Raw genomic sequence first — 22311 nt, 5'->3', positions numbered from 1 at the left:
TTCACATATTCAAAGAGGCGTAATTCTGGGAAGAGACAGGGCGGGACAGCAGGCGCGTGCACGTTACTTTTCACGCAGACCGGGATTTATGTAGTGGAAGAACGTGGAAGTTGGCAAACGCACAGATTAATGCATCTGGATTTTTTTGTGCGTAAGCACATTTCCACTTTTGTGCTTATGTCATGTTATAGTGCGAATTCTATGCACGACGTTATGCATGAGGCCCCAGGTCACTTCTGATTTATACCTTTATAATCAGCTGAAGTCCATGCAGGACCTGGTACAAGCTGGAGTTCAGTCACTTTGGAATGCAAGTGGGGGAGCCACAGCTGGATGTCTGCACCTCTGTTAAATCTGCTTTCTTAGCAGGCCCCTTTCCCACCAACTGCCTATTCTAGAACTCCATTAACCTGTTTTTGAACATACAGCACACAGATTAAGTACTGCATGCAATGATGTAGGCAACTGGCATAAAGACAGTGCTGGGAATGTTGGCTTGGGGTTACCAGTTACTAGAATAGCTAAAGTAAGGCAGTAAAGGAAGACACAGGAGAACACATTAATAATAATAATAATACATTTTATTTATATAGCGCCTTTCCCATGCTCAAGGCACTTACAGAATATAATAAAGAACGACAGCGCATACAGTATATAGCATTGTACAAACCAGATAAATAAATAAAGAAGATTAAGACAGTAAATTCTGAGAAAAAAAACAGACAACATAATTGACGGTCTCGCACACACATACAGGTTACATGAGCATCTTGACAGAGAAGTAAACTGAGAGAAAGGTAATAAAGTCAAGTAGAGCTAAAAGCCTTCCTGAACAGATGAGTTTTGAGTTGTTTTCTAAAAGAATTCATGGAGTCAGCTGACCTGATTAATTTCGGTAGGTCATTCCAGAGTCTGGGCGCTATACAGCTGAAGGCCCTGTCACCTATGGAGTGTAGATTAGATAGATAGATAGACAGATAGATACTTTATTAATCCCAATGGGAAATTCACATTCTCCAGCAGCAGCAGCATATTGATACAATAAATAATATTAAAGAATGATAATAATGCAAGTGAAAAACAGACAATAACTTTGTATAATGTTAAATGTTAACGTTTACCCCCCCCCCGGGTGAAATTGAAGAGTCGCATAGTTTGCGGGAGGAACGATGTCCTCAATCTGTCAGTGGAGCAGGACAGTGACAGCAGTCTGTCGCTGAAGCTGCTCTTCTGTCTGGAGATGATACTATTTAGTGGATGCAGTGGATTCTCCATAATTGACAGGAGCCTGCTTAGTGCCCTTCGCTCTGCCACAGATGTTAAACTGTCCAGCTCCATGCCAACAATAGAGCCTGCCTTCCTCACCAGTTTGTCCAGGCATGAGACATCCCTCTTCTTTATGCTGCCTCCCCAGCACACCACCGCATAGAAGACGGCGCTCGCCACAACCGTCTGATAGAACATCTGCAGCATCTTATTGCAGATGTTGAAGGACGCCAGCCTTCTAAGGAAGTATAGTCGGCTCTGTCCTCTCTTGCACAGCGCATCAGTATTGGCAGTCCAGTCTAATTTATCATCCAGCTGCACTCCCAGATATTTATAGGTCTGCACCCTCTGTACACAGTCACCTTTGATGATCACGGGGTCTATGAGGGGTCTGGGCCTCATAAAATCCACCACCAGCTCCTTGGTTTTGCTGGTGTTCAGTTGTAGGTGGTTTGAGTCGCACCATTTAACAAAGTCCTTGATTAGGTCCCTATACTCCTCCTCCAGCCCACTCCTGATGCAACCCACCATAGCACTGTCATCAGCGAACTTTTGCACATGGCAGGACTCCGAGTTGTATTGGAAGTCCGATGTATATAGGCTGAACAGGACTGGAGAAAGTACAGTCCCTTGTGGCGCTCCTGTGTTGCTGACCACAATGTCAGACATGCAGTTCCCAAGACGCACATACTGAGGTCTGTCTTTAAGATAGTCCACGATCCATGCCACTAGGTATGAATCTAATCCCATCTGTGTCAGCTTGTCCCTAAGGAGCAGAGGTTGGATTGTGTTGAAGGCACTAGAGAAGTCTAGAAACATAATTCTTACAGCACCACTGCCTCTGTCCAAGTGGGAGAGGGATCGGTGTAGCATATAGATGATGGCATTAGTGTGGGGTACAACAAGATTGCCAGAATCAGAGGACCTTAGTGGGCGGGCAGGCACCTAGTGATGGAGAAGGTCACTGATGTAGTTTGGTGCGAGGTTATTTAAAGCTTTGTAGGTTATTAGTAGGATTTTATATTCGATTCTGTAGGACACAGGGAGCCAGTGAAGACGGAGCAGGATGGGTGTGATGTGCTCGCTGCTGCTGGTTCAAGTAAGGACTCTTGCAGCTGAGTTTTGAATAAGCTGGAGCTGTGATATAAGATTAGAAGGGGCACCTGCCAGTAGGGAATTGCAATAATCGATGCGGGATGTGATAAAAGCATGGACAAGTTTCTCAGCATTAGAGAAGGAGAGGAAGGAGCGAACACGGGATATGTTACGGAGGTGAAAGTAAGAAAGTTTCTTAATGTGATTTATGTGGGCGGAATAAGTGAGGGAGGAATCAAAAATGACACCAAGATTTTTTACAGTAGAGGCAGGTCTGATGAGATCACTGCCAAGATAGACTGGGAAGGAGCTCATTTTATTAAGTTGCATTTTAGATTCAATTTGCAGGAGTTCAGTTTTATTGCAATTTAATTTTAAAGAGTTCTGCTCCATCCAGGTTTTAATTTCACTAAGGCAGGTTGTGAGCTGAGAAAGCTCTGATGAAGTTCCACTTTTAACATTGAAGTAGAGTTGAGTATCATCTGCATAAAAATGATAGCCCAGTCCATAGCTACGGATAATATGGCCAAGGGGAAGCATGTAAATACAGAAGAGCAGAGGACCGAGGACAGAGCCCTGAGGGACTCCTTGTGTGACTGGCGCTGAGCTGGATCTGCTGTTGCCAAGACTAACAAACTCTTGCCTATCAGTCAGATAGGACTTGAACCACTGGAGGGCAGTGCCATAGATACCCAGCATGTTCTCCATTCTGGACAGTAGGATGTCATGTCTGACTGTGTCAAATGCTGCACTGAGGTCTAACAGAATTAATATGCTAGTTTGTCCAGAGTCTGCTGCCATAAGCAAATCATTGGTTACCCGTAGCAGAGCAGTTTCACAGCTGTGCCGTGCCCTGAAACCAGACTGAAAGGGTTAGGTAATTGGTGAGTTGGGAAGCTACAACATGCTGAAGGAGTTTTGACAGGAAAGGTAAGTGGGAAATAGGCCGGAAATTGTTAAGATTGTCAGCATCAAGACCAGACTTTTTTAACATTGGGGTTACAGAAGCAATTTTAAAAGTGAGTGGCACAGAGACAGTGTCCAGGGATGAGTTTATTATTGCTGTAACAGTCGGGATTATGGCATGAAGGCAGGATTTAAGTAGTGTGGTGGGGATGGGGTCCAGTACACAAGTAGTCGGCCTCATCTTACAAAGCAGGTTATTAACAAATGCAGATGTGACTGGCGAGAACTTAGAGAAGGAGCTGGATGGAGTGGGAAAACAGGGAGAGATATAAACAGATGATGTATTTATGTTAGTTGAATTATTTAGATCTTTAATTTTGTTACGGAAAAAGTGGAGGAATTCCTCACAGACTTCAGTAGAAGAAGTAGTTGGGCCAGATGCGGGTTCGAGTAGTTTATTAACTACAGAGAACAGAACCCTTGGGTTATCATGGCCACTTTCTATTATTCTGCCGTAATGGGTGTTCTTGGCAGAAGTTAGTGCTTCTTTGTAAGCTCTTTGGTGGTCAGAGAAAGCCTGGATGTGCACGGTGAGGCCAGTCTTACGTGACATTCTCTCAAGGCGTCGGCCAGCTGCTTTCATAGATCGCAATTCTGAGTTATACTAAGGAGCTGAGCGTTTAAAGGAAACCTCCTTATGTTTTAAAGGAGCTGTTTTATCTAATGCTGAATGAAGGGCTGAGCTATAGTGGTCAACAAGACTATCTAGTGTTGGTGGAATAGGTGAAGACAGTAAAAGATCAGAAATGGATCAAGAAAGGATAGAGGGACAGATATTTTTAAGGTTTCTGTAAGAAATTTGTCGTTTACAGGTAAGAGGAGGGAGAGGTAATGAGACAGTGAAAAATACTGCTTTATGGTCAGAGAGTCCCAAATCAGTGCTGTAAACGTTGGCAACAGATAGTCCAGAAGTGCAGATCAGGTCCAATATATGACCGCCAGAATGGGTTGGAAAATCAACATGTTGTTTCAAGTCAAAACAGTCCAGTAAGGACAGGAATTCATTTCTCAGTTTAGACGTGGGGATGTCAATATGGATGTTGAAATCACCAAGAAGGATAATTCTCTGAGAGTAAGAGCTTAGGTGGGTCAAAAGTTCAATCAGATCGGATAAGAAGGATGCATTGTATTTTGGGGGACGATAAAGAACAATGAGTGAGACAGGACCTGATTTCGTTATTAGTTTAAGAGACAGGCACTCAAAAGACAATGGACAGTCAATCGGGATTCGTTTAATGTTTAAGTCAGCTCTGACAATTACTGCAAGCCCACCACCTTGTCTTGAGCTGCGAGGCTCTGAGTGGAAAGTGAAACCAATTGGAGTCGCCTCTGTGAGAGATGCAAATTCGTTTGGTTTTTGCCAAGTCTCCGTTAGACACAGAATATCAAGTTTGGTGTCAGTGATGAGTTCTGACAACACCAATGCTTTGCCATTAAGAGACCTCGAGTTAAACAGTGCAATATTAGTTAATGAGGCTTCTTTCTGCACAGAGCCGCGATCAGGGTTTATTTCCACATAATGCAAATTTGGCACACTGACAATTCTATTTCCAGGGTCATGAGAAGGACGGCGTATTCCTGAGCAAATGTTGCCGGTGGTCTTTTCATTCGCAGCCCGGTGGTGGCGGCGACCTGACCCGCAATGTATATATTTCGGGCGCTGCAAAATACCGGCGTCCTTTAGGATGTTCCAGTCAGACCATTTGCTCTGGACAAACTGTTTAATAAGAAGGAGTTTGTCATGAGAGTATTTTAGCATGATACTGGGCAGTACTTATCTGAATAGCAGTGAAGAAGCAGCACAGCACAGCGGAACCAGTAGGACAGGCGGGTGTGGTAGCGTAGGTGAGCGGCGATAGCAAAGCAGCAGAAAGCATAGCAGGAGGAGGTAGCAGGATTTGGATGTTCCAATACACAGCCACAAACAGTAACGCTTGGTAGCTTCAGGCGTGATCGCCCCGGAGCCTTAAGCCAGGTTAGTATGAACATCAGATCAGTTCCCAGTTGTAGAGTACTGTAAGATGAAACGGGAGCAGATCGGCAAAGTGAATTTAATATAATCACGGAGACAGATCATCCCGAGGTCCTAGATAGCCAGGTACAAAGAAATGTTCGTAGGTTCTCGTCCCGTGATCCACAGACTCAGCTGTTCCCAGTCAAAGTAGAGTCCATAAAATCTGTAAATATTAAGCCAAATCCATACAATTCGAGTCAGCTGTATCCACGAACTATACGTACAATAAAAGAAATAAAACAAGCGTAAGAAAGTGTAGAATTAAGCGAATTTTGCGAAAAGTGTTGTTCACATTGCAAGTTTCACTTCTGTGAAAAACCATTTACTGGTGTGTTTTGTGATGAAGAAGTGATACCCACATTGAATCGAAGACTGGGTGGCAGGGGTTCCCCTTGGAGTTTTGATCTCTCAGAGATGTCTGTGTGATATCAAAGAAAGTGGCCTTTAGGGAAGGTGTGATCTGAGGGGATGGTCACAGTGACATCATTAGGGGTCGCTACTGTGGCTTTAGTCCCTGATTTCAGGTGTCCAGCCCCTGATCTTCAAGATCCCCCTCTACAGCATCTCATGGAGTTTGAGAGCAACGACGTGCAGTGAGGTTCATGGTTGGTAAGGCACTGACTCCCTCAGAGTCAGATTTACAAATATATGAACCCAAAAGAGTAGCTTATTCACTAATCAATTGGCAGCCAGCATGCACATTGACTACTGGTTATGTTTCATATCTCATCAGCATTCTTTACACACACATATAGGTAAGGCACATATTTGGCTAAGAAACAACATTATATTTATAGTGGCGAGGGTGAAGAGCACATCTCCATCTGTTCTAAATTTGCCTTTGCAATTCCACAATTCATACTCATTCAGTACAAATGAAAGCATAGAGTGGTGTACACAAAAAAGGATTGAAATTTTGACCTTAATTGAAATATTTAGTTGTTTTTAAAAGCTTTAAATCTGATGAAGAAAAAACTAGAATATTTTATTTAAAGTCAAAATTTAGTTTTTAAATATTTGATTGTTTTTTTCTTAGTCTGATCCATTTTTTTTTTTATAGAAATTGAAAACCATTTATGGTCTTACCTTTATTTGTAAATGAAGTTCATGCACTTATCCTTCTCCACGAAAATCTCCATCACTTTCTTGTAAAAGTCCTCCTTATTTTCCTTTAGTTTTAAAATTCTTAATCTTCCATTTTGGCAGTCAGTCGGAACAAAAAATAAAAATAAACGGACCACTGCAGTGCACTTGACTTTCTGATATCGCTAACTTATTGGTGCCTCTGCGTAGAAGAACAGCAGCAATGAGCACCCGTTGGGCTCACATGCGCCCCCTTAAGTGAGACATGGTACTGTCTGCCTCACCATGTGCCTTTTCACTGCAGTTTTATGTCCGATCAGCAAGACTAAATATGTCACACACATTCATTAAAGATATTAGCCAAACTGTGTAAAGTCAGGGTGTATAATAAACATGTCTGCAAACATTATATTGGTGACATACAGAGGGACAGCAACAGGCATGCACCAATTGCATGCATCAACCCAGTGTGTGAGGGAGAGAGCAGTCTGAGGTGAGGTGAGGCTCGTGTCTGCTGCACCTCCCGTTTTTCTCCTGCATTTAAACAGGAAATGCGCAAATTCAGCAATTTTGACTATAAAAATGATCACAATTATTGGAATCATACAGAAAATAAATTTATAGCACAGACCAGTGGACACATTTATTTTATGTTATCATGATTAGTTTTTTTATTTTTCATGATGGCCTCACCTGACTCCCCTGACTGCACATCCCTGTTTGAGAGCCCAGCTCATCTTCATTCCATGCCAAATTCTAACATAGATTGATAACTGCGGTAAAACTCCAAGGGAGGACACCCCTGCTTTTCAGTCTGTAAGTAATGTATAATGGCAATATCATGCAGCAGACAAAGCCCCATAATAAGTGCGAAAGCAAGAGATACTCTTGGGAGGTACCTTTGGCATTTCACTCACCCTAAGATACCCACATTGTTTTGAACACCTTTTCCCCTTGGAAGTTCAATCCCTAAGAAATACCCATATTGTATCAAAAATTTCCTCCTTGTAGTTTTAAGCCAGTTTATTTCTGGTACTTAAGCCCAGTTAACAGATTAGTGTAAAAGCCAGCCATTTTGCAGGTGTTTAGCAATGCCTGCCAGACCTTTATTACCCCCTACAACTTTTTGGATTATGTTGTTTGGACTTACGAATGAAAACTGAACTTTTTTTTTTTTTTTTTTTTGGAGACATAGGTCTCATTATGTCTGGTCCAAAGCTAACACAGCTTTCCACAATAAGAACATAATGCCCACAGTCAAACTTGGTGGTGATAGTGTGGGAATGTTTAACACCTCTTTGCCTGGATGACATGCTATCATTAACAAAAGTTTGAATTAAGCGGTCTACTAATAGTATAATACTAATAACACTACTAATAATTTCTCATCATCAGTCCATGATCTGAAGCTCAAGCACATTTGGGTTATACAGCAAGAGAATGATCCAAAGCACAAGAGTAAGTCCATCACTAAATATATACATACATGCATAAATAAATAAATAAAATAAATAAGATTTTAGGGTGACCTAGTCAACATCCTGACTTAATTCCCACTGAGATGTCACGGTGGGACCTTAAATAGGCAGCTCAAGAGTTGAAAACGCTCCAATGTGGCTGAACACACAGGTTCTCCACAGCAATGCCAAAGACTGGTCTCCTGTTACCAGAAGTGTTTGATTGCAGTTGTTGCCACACAACCAGGTATAAAGAACTTTTATCCTTCAATAAATCAAGATATCATTTAAAAGTTGTGTATTTACTCAGTTTTGTCATATTATACTAAATTTGTTTGGAGATTAAAAACAATTAAATGTTATGAATAAGCAAAAATAGAGGAATTCAGGAGGGGGGAGAATACTTTTTCACAGCACAGTACATAATTTATTTAAACATGCATGTACACACACATGGAGGCTCACACAAACACTTTCAAAGAAATTAATAAGTGGACATAATGGACAGCTTTTCTGACCTACCAGAGCACATGCTGCATGATGAAGTGAAAGAAAAAGAATAAAGAGACAAATACACACACTCTCAAGGCCATACGTCTGCACAATTAATCAAGATGTATGAAAACATATTTGGTGATTTTTTTTAAACAACAACAATAACTTACAATGGCATGGAAAGAGAGGTGAACGAGAATGGGTGAATAATGCTAGACTAGAGGGTCAGCTCAAGTTAGACAGTTGGGAGACAAAGTCAGAGAGGCAAGATTGCATTGGTTTGGACATGTGCAGAGGAGAGATGCTGAGTATATTGGGAGAAGGATGCTAAGGATAGAGCTGCCAGGGAAAAGGTAAACAGGAAGGCCTAAGCGAAGGTTTATGGAAGTGGTGAGAGAGGACATGCAGGTGATGGATGTAACAGAGCAAGATGAAGAAGACAGAAAGATATGGATGAAGATGATCCACTGTGGCAACCCCTAACGGGAGCAGCCAAAAGAAGAAGAAGAAGTAGTATTAACTAATCAGATGCTAATTGGAGAACACTGGGTTCAATCACACAAGTACTTACAAAACAGAAGAACAGGTTCATAAAAGCATTATAGAGTACATTACTTATACAAGAAGTGCAAGGTACACAGCGCATGAAGTCAAAGCAGTCTACCAAACAGAGTGAAAGTAATGGACTTTAACATTCGCAAACCACTTAAAGATTAAGAAAATGCTCAAAAATTAAATTAGTATCATTAGAATAAAAACACAGACAACAGAAAAATAGAAACAGGCTTCAAGAAAATATACAAGAAATAGAAAAAATAAGTAGCTGTAAAAAAAAAAAGAAACCGAAACTCAGGAAGACAGCGTAGAATACAAAAAAAGCGAGAAGAAGCTAAAGCAGGCGTCCCCAACACGTCGCTCACGAGCTACCAGTAGATCGCAACCACTTTGCAAGTAGCTTGCCAAAGGGTTAATGAATCCTACATAAATTTGAAAACTTGATTAGTCAAATTAGGGGTGAGCGATCTTTCCAAGAAATCATATCACAATCCATAATCTGAATTGCAATCTCTCTTTTCAATGTGGCATACCCTTAAGAGAATATCCGGACTCAAACTCATCAAGATCTACGTAACACTTTATTTTAAATATCAAACAAATTTGACTTCAATTGTTCTCTTGTTCGCCAGCTAAGCGGAGTTAAGGAACACGCTCTGAAGCTGGCGAGTGAGTGAGGAAAGCCCCACCACTTGCCTCGCTGCATGTCTCTTGGATTCACGCAAATAAATCGGTACCACAAGCAAACTATGATGCATAGCGAAATGAGAGAAGTCTCAAAATCAACTGGAATGTTCAAGCAAATTATAGAAAAAAAACCCGATCTAAATCCGTTAAGTAGCGGACAGATATACAGACAGACATTGGATTGTATATACCGGTATTATATATTAGTAAACCTTCAAAATAATGTGCAGTTAAAGTCTCAACAGCATTCTCAGCATTTCTGGAGCTTAGTAGAGCCAGATAACTATAAGAATCTTCACCAAGCAGCTCTGAAAATGTCTGCTTTGTTTGGTTCTCCATACCTCTGCGAGTCTGATATGAATGTCATGAAGTCAAAGTTCAGAACAAGACTGAGAGACGAACATTGAAATGACTCCATAAGAGTGAACCTAAGTGGCTCCACACCACCATACACCTCAGTGCCAGTCATCTGACTAACTAAAAACACATCACACACGCAACTGGACATGTTAATAAAGAGACACAGTGACAAGGAACAAAATGACAAATGAAGAAGTCATATCTGTGGATTTGGAATTGCATTGTTTTGTTTTGACAGCATTCATGTTTTAATTCAATAGTGTGAGATACACTGGAAAATGCTTACAGACATACAAAATACACTTGCAGGTGAACTAAATATTTTTATGTGATGTTTTAATGTAAAATGTGAGTTGTGGACACCAACATTTTGCAAATGTTCAGGCAAAACAAGCTTATTCAGTTTGTTTGGGATGAAATAAGCTATGAGAATAAACATGAGTAGCTCTCGGCCATTTTCATTTTGTAAAAGTAGCTCTCGGGGGAAAAAAGGTTGGAGACCCTTGCTCTAGACCAGGGGTGTGCAAAGTCATTCCTGGAGGGCCGCAGTGGCTGCAGATTTTTGTTCCAACCCAATTGCTTAATAAGAAGCACTAATTGCTCTAGAAACACTTCTGCCTCATATTAGTTGTCTCCCTCGTTAAGATTTTGAACCCTTATTGCTTATTTAAGTCTTAAACAGCTGCATTCTTGGTTTTTAATTGCTCCTTATTAGCAATAAGATGCAAATGAAAAAAGAAACCAGCAGTTATCCATTTTGCTTGTTACCCTTTATGCCTGTGTGTATTTATCAGGCACTATTTGGTTTAATTACGGTAAATACTTGGAAGGAAAGAGAAGAGAAAAAAGTGAAGGATTGAGAATTACCCGTCCGATTTACACTTCAAAATATTTGGGTGATATCTTTAGAATGGAAAAAAAAATCTAGGATTTGAGAATGACTTGACATAGCAGAGTTAAAGCACTAACAAGCCATGAAATGTAATTATTGGCAAGGATTGTTTTTTAATTAAACAACTGGGTTGGAACAAAAACCCGCGGCCACTGCGGCCCTCCAGGAATGACTTTGCACACCCCTGCTCTAGACAGATGGATGGCTTATGCCTCCTCCAGACCATGAGGGGGCGACCGCCCTGGTTGTATTGGGGGCCATGGGTACAGGGCTTGGAAGCTCAACCCTGTAGGGGCCCATGGTCACCGCCAGGGGGCGTCCCCATGCCTAGAGGACCCTGGACCCCAGCACTTCCACCACACCAGGAAGTGCTGGGGGGGAAGAAGAGAGGGAACACCCGGAGTGCTTCCAGGGAGACAGCCGGCACTTCCGCCACACTGGGGCGTGTCGGTGGAAGATTGTGAACTCAGCAAAGAAAAAGTGCTGGGAATAACTTGGTATGAAAATAAAGGAACATTGTATTGAAGATCAAAAATAATTTTGGAATACAGTGAAAAAGGTAAATCAAACACAGAAAATCAGAAGCATAGAACACTCAAAAGTGGAACTGCGGATAGAGGTAGATGGGATTCTTAAAGCCTGGAGAGCCAACTATGCAAAAAATGATGAAAAAAGGAGGGGAGAACATGTTAAAAATCCATTAGAAAAGAACAGGATGAACAATGAAGAAGCAGAAGAGCATGAAGGAATAACAGAAAAACCGAATGCCCCAACTAAAAAAAAAAGCAGAGGGCAGGATGTTTGTTATCAGTAGTATTAAAAATATATTCAAGGATAACAGAAAGAAGGTTGAGAACAGCAATAGAGAAAACATTACAAGGGGAGTAAGCAGAGTAAAGACCAGGAAGACAAAATACAAAATCATACTTTTTACCATAAGAAAAAAAAAAATGAGAAAAGAGTAGACAAAAATAAAGAAGTTTACCTGCAGTTATTTGATTTAAAGCAGCACATGATGCAGTATATGGACATCACTAGACACAATGGAAGTGCTAGAAAAAAATTAAAAGGATCATTAAAAAGTTAAATATGTAGGAATGGCACAATTCAATGGGCAAATATTCGAGCTATGGAATGTGGAAAAGGGTGTCAAACAAGGAGCAAACCTCAGTCCTTTATTATTTGTGATATACAGGATTATAAAATCAATATGGGTAAGAAAGAAATGTAGGCTTGGCAACACCATAAATTAAATCCGATATTGACCCAGGAAATTATATATGCCGACAACGCAACATTAATTGCAAAAATTAAGCAAGAAAGGTTTAACTTAATAAAAAGTGTGAAAAATCCCTCTATGCTTTCAAAGAAAAAAAAAGTTTTTTTTACTATTGTATCTTTTATGCCATTGCAGAATGTTGTCAAATAAAAATACACGGTAAGACACAAGCTTTGAGAGCTGTGAACATCAAGACCAACCAACTGTCAATTTAGTGTGTGGTGAGATATTTTGCCTACGGTGGGCTTTGGTGCCCATCCCAGCAGTACCGGGAAAAATGACAGACACCAACCTTTGATGCGGTGCTAGAAATGCATGCAACATTGCAAAATACAATTTAACATTTTCAAACGTTTACTCTGGCCAGATAGGTGTTAATGTTTTGAAGCACAAAACACATCTCTCCAGTGATATGATGTGCAAAGTTTTAATGGAAGCATGTAACACTGCCATATAATGTATTTTCTGATTTGTCTTCTCTCTCTCTCTGTGTCATCCTGAATGTAAAATCTATCTTCACCCAAGCCGGTATATGAAATGTGAAAGGAAAAAAAACAGGCATGTTGAGCAGATGGCAATAGGGAGGACTGTTGTGAAGAATGGTCAGTTGCAATGATACCAAGGAAAGGTACACTAATCTACAGTTGAAAAGGAGTGTGAGAAGGCAGGAAGAGTACAATAGGACTGAACACAAACTTTCTTGTAGAGGATACAAGTGTGGACTATCCAAGACCAGACAGGAGATTGCCTCACTGACAGGTAAAAGCCCTTTCCAGTTTGGAGGTGGCCATCTTGAAGAGACTGATGTGCTACTGCAAGAAATGGAGGGACTGCCAGTTATGGGTATTAAGATGGGATGAGCTGCAAATAATCTTTTTATTCAGGGGGTAAAAAAAAAAAAAAAACTAGTTTCATTCAAGAAGCGATAAAAGCACATCGACAGTGTGTGTTATCTGTTGTCAAAGATATGGATCTGATTGTTTTCATTTATTTTTTATTTGTATATAATTGATTACAATTGTTCTCTGCTTTGTTTGTTTTGCTGGGTTATTTTCTTTATATCATTGTAATCATCTTATTTAATCAGTCTCTTCTGCAGGAAAGGGGTGCGAGGATGGTTTAGGGTTGACCTACTATTTAAATGAAATACACCACCAAAAGCATGGTGAACTATAATGGTATTGTTCAGGATACAGCAAAGCATTATAAGCATATTAGTTGTACCCCATGGTTTTGCCCACATAGTAATGAAACAGGACAAACTTTAAAAATGAATAGACGCTGGCACTGTATCCAATCGTGTTCAGCTCTGACAGGAGAGAACATTCCCCACATGAGGAGAAAAGCACATGGCCATGATATCTCTGGCAATCAGTAGCTACCCAGTAAAACACATGGAGCTCTGATCTCTCTCTCAAAAACATCAAACATTACTCCTTAACAATCTGTAGATGATAATATCTGTTGAACAAACAGGTATCGCTAGCTAAGCGGAGGGAAGATGCACTCTAACATGTGGCAAAACGTAGACTAACTCAAACAGGGGCTGGTGAGTGAATGAGGAAGGCTCCGCCCCCTGCCACTCTGTTGGATTTGCATAAATACATTGGTACCACAAGTGAACTGTGGTACTTAGCGCAAAGAGAGAAGTGCAAAATCAACCGGAAAGTTCAAGCAAAATATAGAAAACAACCAGATTTAAATCCATTAAGCAATTCTCTCGTGAAAAGCGGACAGACATACAGACAGAACGCGCTTGGACCACAAATTTTTTAAAACCGTTTCTTAGCGAGCATCTATGGGAACACAGTAACCAACTTTCCAAATTTCAAGTCCCAAGTCCTCGTGGTTCGGGAGATTTCGTGATGAGTGAGTCAGTGGTATTTGGCCTTTCTATATATACGTATAATGTATACAGAATAATCTCAGAGAAATGAAAGTAGTTGGGTTAGTGGCTACAGACATGGAACACAATACTGAAATTAATCCATTAACATTAACTTCAAAACATTCAGTGATTTTTTTTTTTTTTAAATAAAAATATTTAGGTTAACAAGTAAAATGTGACTAAACCATGTATGACACATATTTGAAAGGATCAGGAGAGAATGTAATGTCATCCCTTATAACTAATTTCTGCACTTACAGTCAGTCAAATTCAAGGATTAATTCTGCATTAAAACACAGGAATAAGCAACAGCCAAGTTTGATCAGTTATGTGAGGTAACTTGAAAACAACAAAAACAGATGCCATTTAATAGAAATTCTGAAATAGAAGGAAAAGATTTGGAAAAATTAAAGCATCAGATGTGTGTTATTTGCATAAATTTGGAATGCATACTCCTTCCTCTTCCACAAATGTTCCTGACCAACAAATATCTCCTCTGCACACTGAGAGCGTCTGACAATGGCAAATGCTACTGACCAGACAGCGTTTTTTTTGACAAACCCGATTTGAAAAGTTTGGTTTTATAAATACAGCTTTAAATAATTTGTCAAGAAAATATTCTGAATTATTTTGACATTCAATAACTCTCGTGGTAACAACATGACAATGTTTGAATTTTTTACTATTGGTTTTAAGCTGCATTTCATTTCAGTTAAAAGAAATAAAATAAGTGAATAAATTCTGCATGTGTACTTGGTAAAGTAAACAAGGTACACCACACTGATCAAACAATTCTTTATAAATCCCACACCGAAATCCGCAAAAGCCAAACAAAACATCTCCATTTGTAATTACGATGGGTTGTCACCCTCCTCTCACTGTTATGCATGAAATTCAAGCTCTAAGCCTTAAATTTGCATACTTTTAATTACATATCAAGTGACACCATTGTTCATAAATTAAAAAATAATTCAATAAAAATAGTTGACATGGGTAAGAAGAATTAAAGACACACATGCATACATACAAGAAAAATATCTGTAATATCTTGTTAAAACTCACTAATACAATATTTTTGGGCAGATAAAGAAATGTCATCTTTACTTTAACTTAATTCAGTACTTAATTTATACAGAAATTAAATGAAGACACTTAAGAACATTGAAATTGTTAGGGATGGTATGTCTAGAACCCCTGGTATACATCATATCTAACTACAGTAAGCTCTCCACATTAAAATACTCAATGAACAGTTGGGTGGTTGAATTTAGAAGTCATTCTCTTCCTTTCTCCTCTAATGTGCTCCTCATGTTTTCTGGAAGTGATACCCAATGTCTGCGGTGGGTTGGCACCCTGCCCAGGATTGTTTCCTGCCTTGTGCCCTGTGTTGGCTGGGATTGGCTCCAGCAGACCCCCGTGACCCTGTGTTCGGATTCAGCGGGTTGGAAAATGGATGGATGGATGGATGGATACCCAATGTGATTTTTTTTTTTGTGGCTCTTAAGATTGATGGTTTGTGAGAACTGACCACCACACTCAGAACAACAATATAGCTTCACATGTGGTTGATTTCTCCAAATTTGCTTGGTGTTCTTGCTTTCAATACAGGAGTGAACCTCACTCTTTAGTCCTGACAGTTCAGTCATACTTTTCGCAGGATTTGTTTCTCAACAATGCTTTGGTTTCCTTACTTCCAGGACACTCACCACTTGAGTTATGAGGTGATTTTTGCACTGTTACTTTTACTTTCCTAGATTTCATGCCAGTGCTCAAAGTAGTACTTTCATTGTTCCTAAAAATCGGTCCTTTCTCCAGTTCAGATGGAATGATGGTAATTTATAGGATGTCTAAATGGGTCTGCACTTCTTGATACTTGGTTATTTATTGTTTATACATTCTAAGAATCTTTACATTCTAAGTAGATAGTAACAATCACTTCAGAAAAAAAAAAAAAAAAAAACAATTTATCACAGTATTTCTTATAAAATCACTATGTCTGTTTTGCTGACATCTATTGCTCTGTCCATTGGTATTAATATGTTCCTAGTGACTAACAACCCCTCATTTTCTGCTATTCAGTCTGGGGTGCAGTCCCAGTACATCTGTGGTACTGGCAAGATATATTATTATTTATTTTATTTTATTTACATATTTTCAAGTGCAGCAATCTGGAGACTTGTTGTTGTGTCTCTGTGTGTATAAACCTTCCACCATCAGCACCTTGCAACTGGCAACCAGATGAGAAACTGTTTCCATCTCTGTTTGGCAGAATCAGCACTTATCTCATTTACCAGTTTTTTGCTATTGTTGCCTTGACCTGTATGAACTGTAGAGTGTCTTGTAAGACTGCTCATATGAGCAAACTGTCTGCCACATTGAGAACAGCAATATGGCTTCTCTCCTGTGTGAGTTCTAATATGTATCCTAAGAATACTCCTACGACAGAACTGTTTACCACATTCAGAACAGCAAAACGGTTTCTCCCCGGTGTGAATTGTAGAGTGTTTCTGGAGGCTACTCATATGAGCAAATTGCCTGCCACATTCAGAACAAGAATAAGGCTTCTCTCCTGTGTGAGTTCTAATGTGTATCCGAAGAATACTCCTGCGAGAGAACTGTTTACCACATTCAGAACAACAATATGGTTTTTCTCCGGTGTGAATTCTTTTGTGGCACTGAAGATGGCTCACTTGTGAAAACTGTTTGCCACATTCATTACAACAATGTGTCTTCTCTCCTGTGTGAATTCTTTTATGGCTTTGAAGATTGCTTCTGTCGCAGAATTCTTTGCCATGTTCAGAAAAGCAGCGATGATTATTTCCTGTGTAAAGTTTAAAAGAAAAAAATGAAAGATTATTTCCCTACTATTCACATTAAGTCATAACATTATATAAATGTTGATTTACATTTCTTAAGCATAAGTAACTAACACTTAAAACACTTATTCCAAGAGCTAAACTTAAAAGAAGTGGTGAAGCGGCCTTCTGCTCTTATGCACCTAAAATCTGGAATACCTTGCCAATAGGAATTTGCCAGGCTAATACAGTGGAGCACTTTAAAAAAACTGCTAACAACTCATTACTTTAACATGGCTTTCTCATAACTTCATTTTAGTTTAATCCTGATGCTCTGTATATGCATTTAAATATCAATATCATTCCTCGTGGGTCCGTAATCTGTACTAACCCCTACTTTTTCTTCTGTTCTATTTCCAGTTTTCTGTGGTGATGATGATCTGCGCTGCCGCCACCACCTAATCAAAGGACTGTGATGTAACTACAGTGATGGATTGAAGGCCAGAAGTCCACATGACCGTCATCATCAAGTTCTTCCATATGAACCCTGAATACCATGAGGAGTGATTGTGAGGTCATTTATGTTAGGTAGAATGCCTAGAGGGGGCTGGGTGGTCTTGTGGCATCGGAACCCCTGCAGATTTTTTTTTTCTATCCAGCCCTCTCGAGTTTTTTTTTTTTCTGTCCTCCCTGGCCATCGGAACCTTACTTTTATTTTATGTTAATTAGAGTTCCCTTATTTTAATTGTTATTTATTTTGTCTTTTTTCTCTTTCTTCATCATGTAAAGGCACTTTGAGCTACATTGTTTGTATGAAAATGTGCTATAGAAATAAATGTTGTTGTTAAACTGTACATGTAAAGCCACTCAACTTGATAATTTTACCTTCTCTATTACAACTATCATTGGAAATAAGCTGAAAAAGTAAGCTAATTAGATTACTTGTGACAGGACCAAATTAAAAGATTAATGGTCACATTTTGTTAATTACAGAATTGCACTGATATTTCGTCCCCAACCTCTTAAAAATATTATTCAGAAGTACTTATTGTTCTAATTTTATTTGATTAGTCTTTACTATACTGAAGACAGTTTATTTAAAACTAGCCATCCCTTGCAGCGCCGCCTGCGTAGTAGTGAAACAGGACAGTGAGGAGGGCCCTGCCCGGCTCCCCACTCCTAACGTCACGTTTCCGCCTCCCCTCGGCCCGCAGCCTCTGTCTCAGATTAGCGCGAATATATCGCTCCTGCAAACGAATTATGATTCTTAGCGTGATGACAGAATTTGCAAAATCAACTAGAATATTCAAGCAAATTACAGAAAAAATCCCGATATAAATCCGTTAAGTAATTCTCTCATGAAAAGCGGACAGACATACAGATGTTGGATTTTATATATATGCCCCCTCCTCGTTTTGCTTGCCAACCAATACCCCCAATTCCACATACACATATATACACATATTATATATACACACATATACAGTTAGGTCCATAAATATTTGGACAGAGACAACTTTTTTTCTAATTTTTTTTAAAATTTGGTTCTGTACATTACCACAATGAATTTTAAATGAAACAACTCAGATGCAGTTGAAGTGCAGACTTTCAGCTTTAGTTCAGTGGGGTGAACAAAACGATTGCATAAAAATGTGAGGCAACTAAAGCATTTTTTGAACACAATCCCTTCATTTCAGGGGCTCAAAAGTAATTGGACAATTGACTCAACGGCTATTTCATGGGCGGGTGTGGGCAAGTCCGTCGTTATGTCATTATCAATTAAGCAGATAAAAGGCATGGAGTTGATTTGAGGTGTGGTGCTTGCGTGTGGAAGATTTTGCTGTGAACAGACAACATGCGGTCAAAGGAGCTCTCCATGCAGGTGCAAGAAGCCATCCTTAATCTGTGAAAACAGAAAAAACCCATCCAAGAAACTGCTACAATATTACGAGTGGCAAAATCTACAGTTTGGTACATCCTGAGAAAGACAACAAGCACTGGTGAACTCAGCAACGCAAAAAGACCTGGACGTCCACAGAAGACAACAGTGGTGGATGATTGCAGAATCATTTCCATGGTGAAGAGAAACACCTTCACAACAGCCAACCAAGTGAACAACACTCTCCAGAGGGTAGGCGTATCGATATCCAAGTCTACCATAAAGAGAAGACTGCATGAAAGTAAATACAGAGGGTGTACTGCTAGGTGCAAGCCACTCATATGCCTCAAGAATAGAAAGGCTAGATTGGACTTTGCTAAAGAACATCTAAAAAAGCCAGCACAGTTCTGGACAAACATTCTTTGGACAGATAAAACCAAGATCAACCTCTACCAGAATGATGGCAAGAAAAAGTATCAAGAAGGCGTGGAACAGCTCATTATCCAAAGCATAGCACATCATCTGTAAAACACGGTGGAGGCAGTGTGACGGCTTGGGCATGCATGGCTGCCAGTGGCACTGGGACACTAGTGTTTATTGATGATGTGACACAGGACAGAAGCAGCCGAATGTATTCTGAGGTGTTCTGAGACATACTGTCTGCTCAAATCCAGCTAAATGCAGTCAAATTGATTGGGCGGCGTTTCATGATACAGATGGACAATGACACAAAACATACAGCCAAAGCAACCCAGGAGTTTATTAAAGCAAAGAAGTGGAGAATTCTTGAATGGCCAAGTCAGTCACCTGATCTTAACCCAATTGAGCATGCATTTCACTTGTTGAAGACTAAACTTCGCACAGAAAGGCCCACAAACAAACAGCAACTGAAAGCCGCTGCAGTAAAGGCCTGGCAGAGTATTAAAAAGGAGGAAACCCAGCATCTGGTGATGTCCATGAGTTCAAGACTTCAGGCTGTCATTGCCAGCAAAGGGTTTTCAACCAAGTATAAGAAATGAACATTTTATTTCCAGTTATTTAATTTGTCCAATTACTTTTGAGTCCCTGAAATGAAGGGATTGTGTTAAAAAAATGCTTTAGTTGCCTCACATTTTTATGCAATCGTTTTGTTCACCCCACTGAATTAAAGCTGAAAGTCTGCACTTCAACTGCATCTGAGTTGTTTCATTTAAAATTCATTGTGGTAATGTACAGAACCAAATTTTAAAAAAAATTAGAAAAAAGTTGTCTCTGTCCAAATATTTATGGACCTAACTGTATATGTGTGTATATATAATATGTGTATATATGTGAATGTGGAATTGGGGGTATTGGTTGGCAAGCAAAACGAGGAGGGGGCAAAATTCATTGTGGTAATGTACAGAACCAAAATTAGAAAAAAGTTGTCTCTGTCCAAATATTTATGGACTTAACTGTATACACACACACACACACACACACACACACATTGTCACAGGAGGCTGGGGGCCAGACCCAGCCGGAATGCCTGGAAGGACGGGGAGGCAGTCAGTACGTCCCCCGGGCCGTGAGGGGGCAACGGCCCTGGATAAGCAGGGGACCACAGGGATAGAGCAAGGAGGCACAAAGCCATGGGGGCCCGTGGCAGCCGCTAGGGGCCACCCTAAGTCTCTTGAAGCCAGGGAGCTCTGCAGTTCTGACACACCTGGGAAGGTGGGGGAAGATCCTTCCAGTGACACCCGGAGTCCTTCTGTGTGCTTATGCGGCACTTCCGCCACACCAGGAAGTGCCGCCGGAAGAGCATCAGCAAGCACCTGGAGCACAACCTGGTGGAAATAAAAGGGGCCGCCTCACTCCAATCAGGGAGCTAAGAGTCGGGAACAGGACGAAGCTCCCGTGAGGAGAGGAAAGGTGGCTAATGGTGAAAGGGAGAAAGGCTCGTGTTAAGGGTGTTTGGTGCGGGAGCACTTTGTGTTGGGCAGACTTTATTTGGAAAATAAACCTGTTTGTTTTATAAAGTGTTGGTGTCTGTCTGATGGTGCTCGGACCCGTGCTCACAACATACATATATACACATACAGTGGAACCTCGGTTCACGACCATAATTCGTTCCAAACCTCTGGTCGTAAACCGATTTGGTCGTGAACCGAAGCAATTTCCCCCATAGGATTATGTAAATACAATTAATCCGTTCCAGACCGTACAAACATTTTTTTTAAAGATTTTTAAGCACAAATATAGTTAATTACACCATAGAATGCACAGTGTAATAGTAAACTAATGTAAAGACATTGAATAACACTGACACAAACACCCAGGCTCCATGCGCAGCTGCACGCGCAGGCTCTCTCTCTCTCTCAGCAGCACGCGAGCCCTCTCTCTCTGTAACATTGCAGCAATTCGCGCTATAGCCTTACAATCCGATCGTTGTATAAAACACTTTTTTTTTAAATGAGTTTTAAGCACAGGGAGAAAAAAGGAACATTTGAACAAATCCGAACTTTATTTAAAAGCCAACCAAGACAGTAACATTGCAGGAGTTCACGCTAATAGCATTACAGCCCAATCGCTGTAAACACTCTTTTTAAATGAGTCTTAAGCACATGGAAAAAAATAAACATTTGAAAAAAAGAGAAAAGTAACATTGCAACACTTTCTTCCCACCACTCTTCACTTGCTTAGAAGCCATGGTTAACTGCAAAAGCACATGAAATACTGTAGACCACAAAGAGTTCACAGGTAAAGCACACACGTCTGACTGAGAACAATGAACAGGGAGAGGCTGAACACGTGCTTAAATACAGCAATTGGCGCGCACGAACCGGAAGGGAAATGAAATAGAGCACAAAGAGTTCACAGCGAAAGCATGCATGAACGTCTGACCGAGAACAATGCAACAGGTGCGGAAATCATCGGCACGCACAAACCAAAAGGGAAACTGGCTTGTTCGTATACCTAGTGTGTGGTTGTGAACCGAGGCAGAAGTTTGGCGAACGTTTTGGTCGTAAACCGAGTTGTACGTGTACCGAGACGTTCGTGAACCAAGGTTCCACTATATATACAAATACACACATAGATAAACAGACAGATAGATGTGAAAGGCACGATAAAATAGAGAGATATGATACTTTATTAATCCCAAGGGGAATCCCATAGACATATATATGCATACATACATATGCATACATACAGTGGTGTGAAAAACTATTTGCCCCCTTCCTGATTTCTTATTCTTTTGCATGTTTGTCACACAAAATGTTTCTGACCATCAAACACATTTAACCATTAGTCAAATATAACACAAGTAAACACAAAATGCAGTTTTTAAATGATGGTGTTTATTATTTAGGGAGAAAAAAAATCCAAACCTACATGGCCCTGTGTGAAAAAGTAATTGCCCCCTTGTTAAAAAATAACCTAACTGTGGTGTATCACACCTGAGTTCAATTTCCGTAGCCACCCCCAGGCCTGATTACTGCCACACCTGTTTCAATCAAGAAATCACTTAAATAGGAGCTGCCTGACACAGAGAAGTAGACCAAAAGCACCTCAAAAGCTAGACATCATGCCAAGATCCAAAGAAATTCAGGAACAAATGAGAACAGAAGTAATTGAGATCTA

At 40.2% G+C, this 22311-nt stretch overlaps 1 protein-coding gene and 1 long non-coding RNA gene across 2 annotated transcripts in view; one reads left to right on the top strand and one right to left on the bottom strand.

Moving 5' to 3' along the window:
- The window catches only part of LOC114667922 (zinc finger protein 436-like), an 84573-nt gene that overhangs the window by 45557 nt on the left and 16705 nt on the right, over nt 1–22311 (bottom strand). The window contains exons 3-4 of the mRNA XM_051933754.1: nt 16258–16858; nt 8404–8414 (exon numbers count right to left, since the gene is read on the bottom strand). Of these exons, the coding sequence (XP_051789714.1) occupies nt 8404–8414; nt 16258–16858 (612 nt within the window). The remainder of the gene's footprint in view (nt 1–8403; nt 8415–16257; nt 16859–22311) is intronic.
- On the top strand, nt 14842–15061 carry LOC127527923 (uncharacterized). The gene is made up of 2 exons (XR_007935103.1): nt 14842–14976; nt 15022–15061. It is a non-coding gene; the product is annotated as an uncharacterized LOC127527923 (long non-coding RNA).

Source organism: Erpetoichthys calabaricus, chromosome 1, assembly GCF_900747795.2.
Source record: "Erpetoichthys calabaricus chromosome 1, fErpCal1.3, whole genome shotgun sequence".
NCBI lineage: Eukaryota > Metazoa > Chordata > Cladistia > Polypteriformes > Polypteridae > Erpetoichthys > Erpetoichthys calabaricus.
Note: the sequence above shows the minus strand (reverse complement) of the source record. Positions and strands in the feature narration are given on the sequence as shown.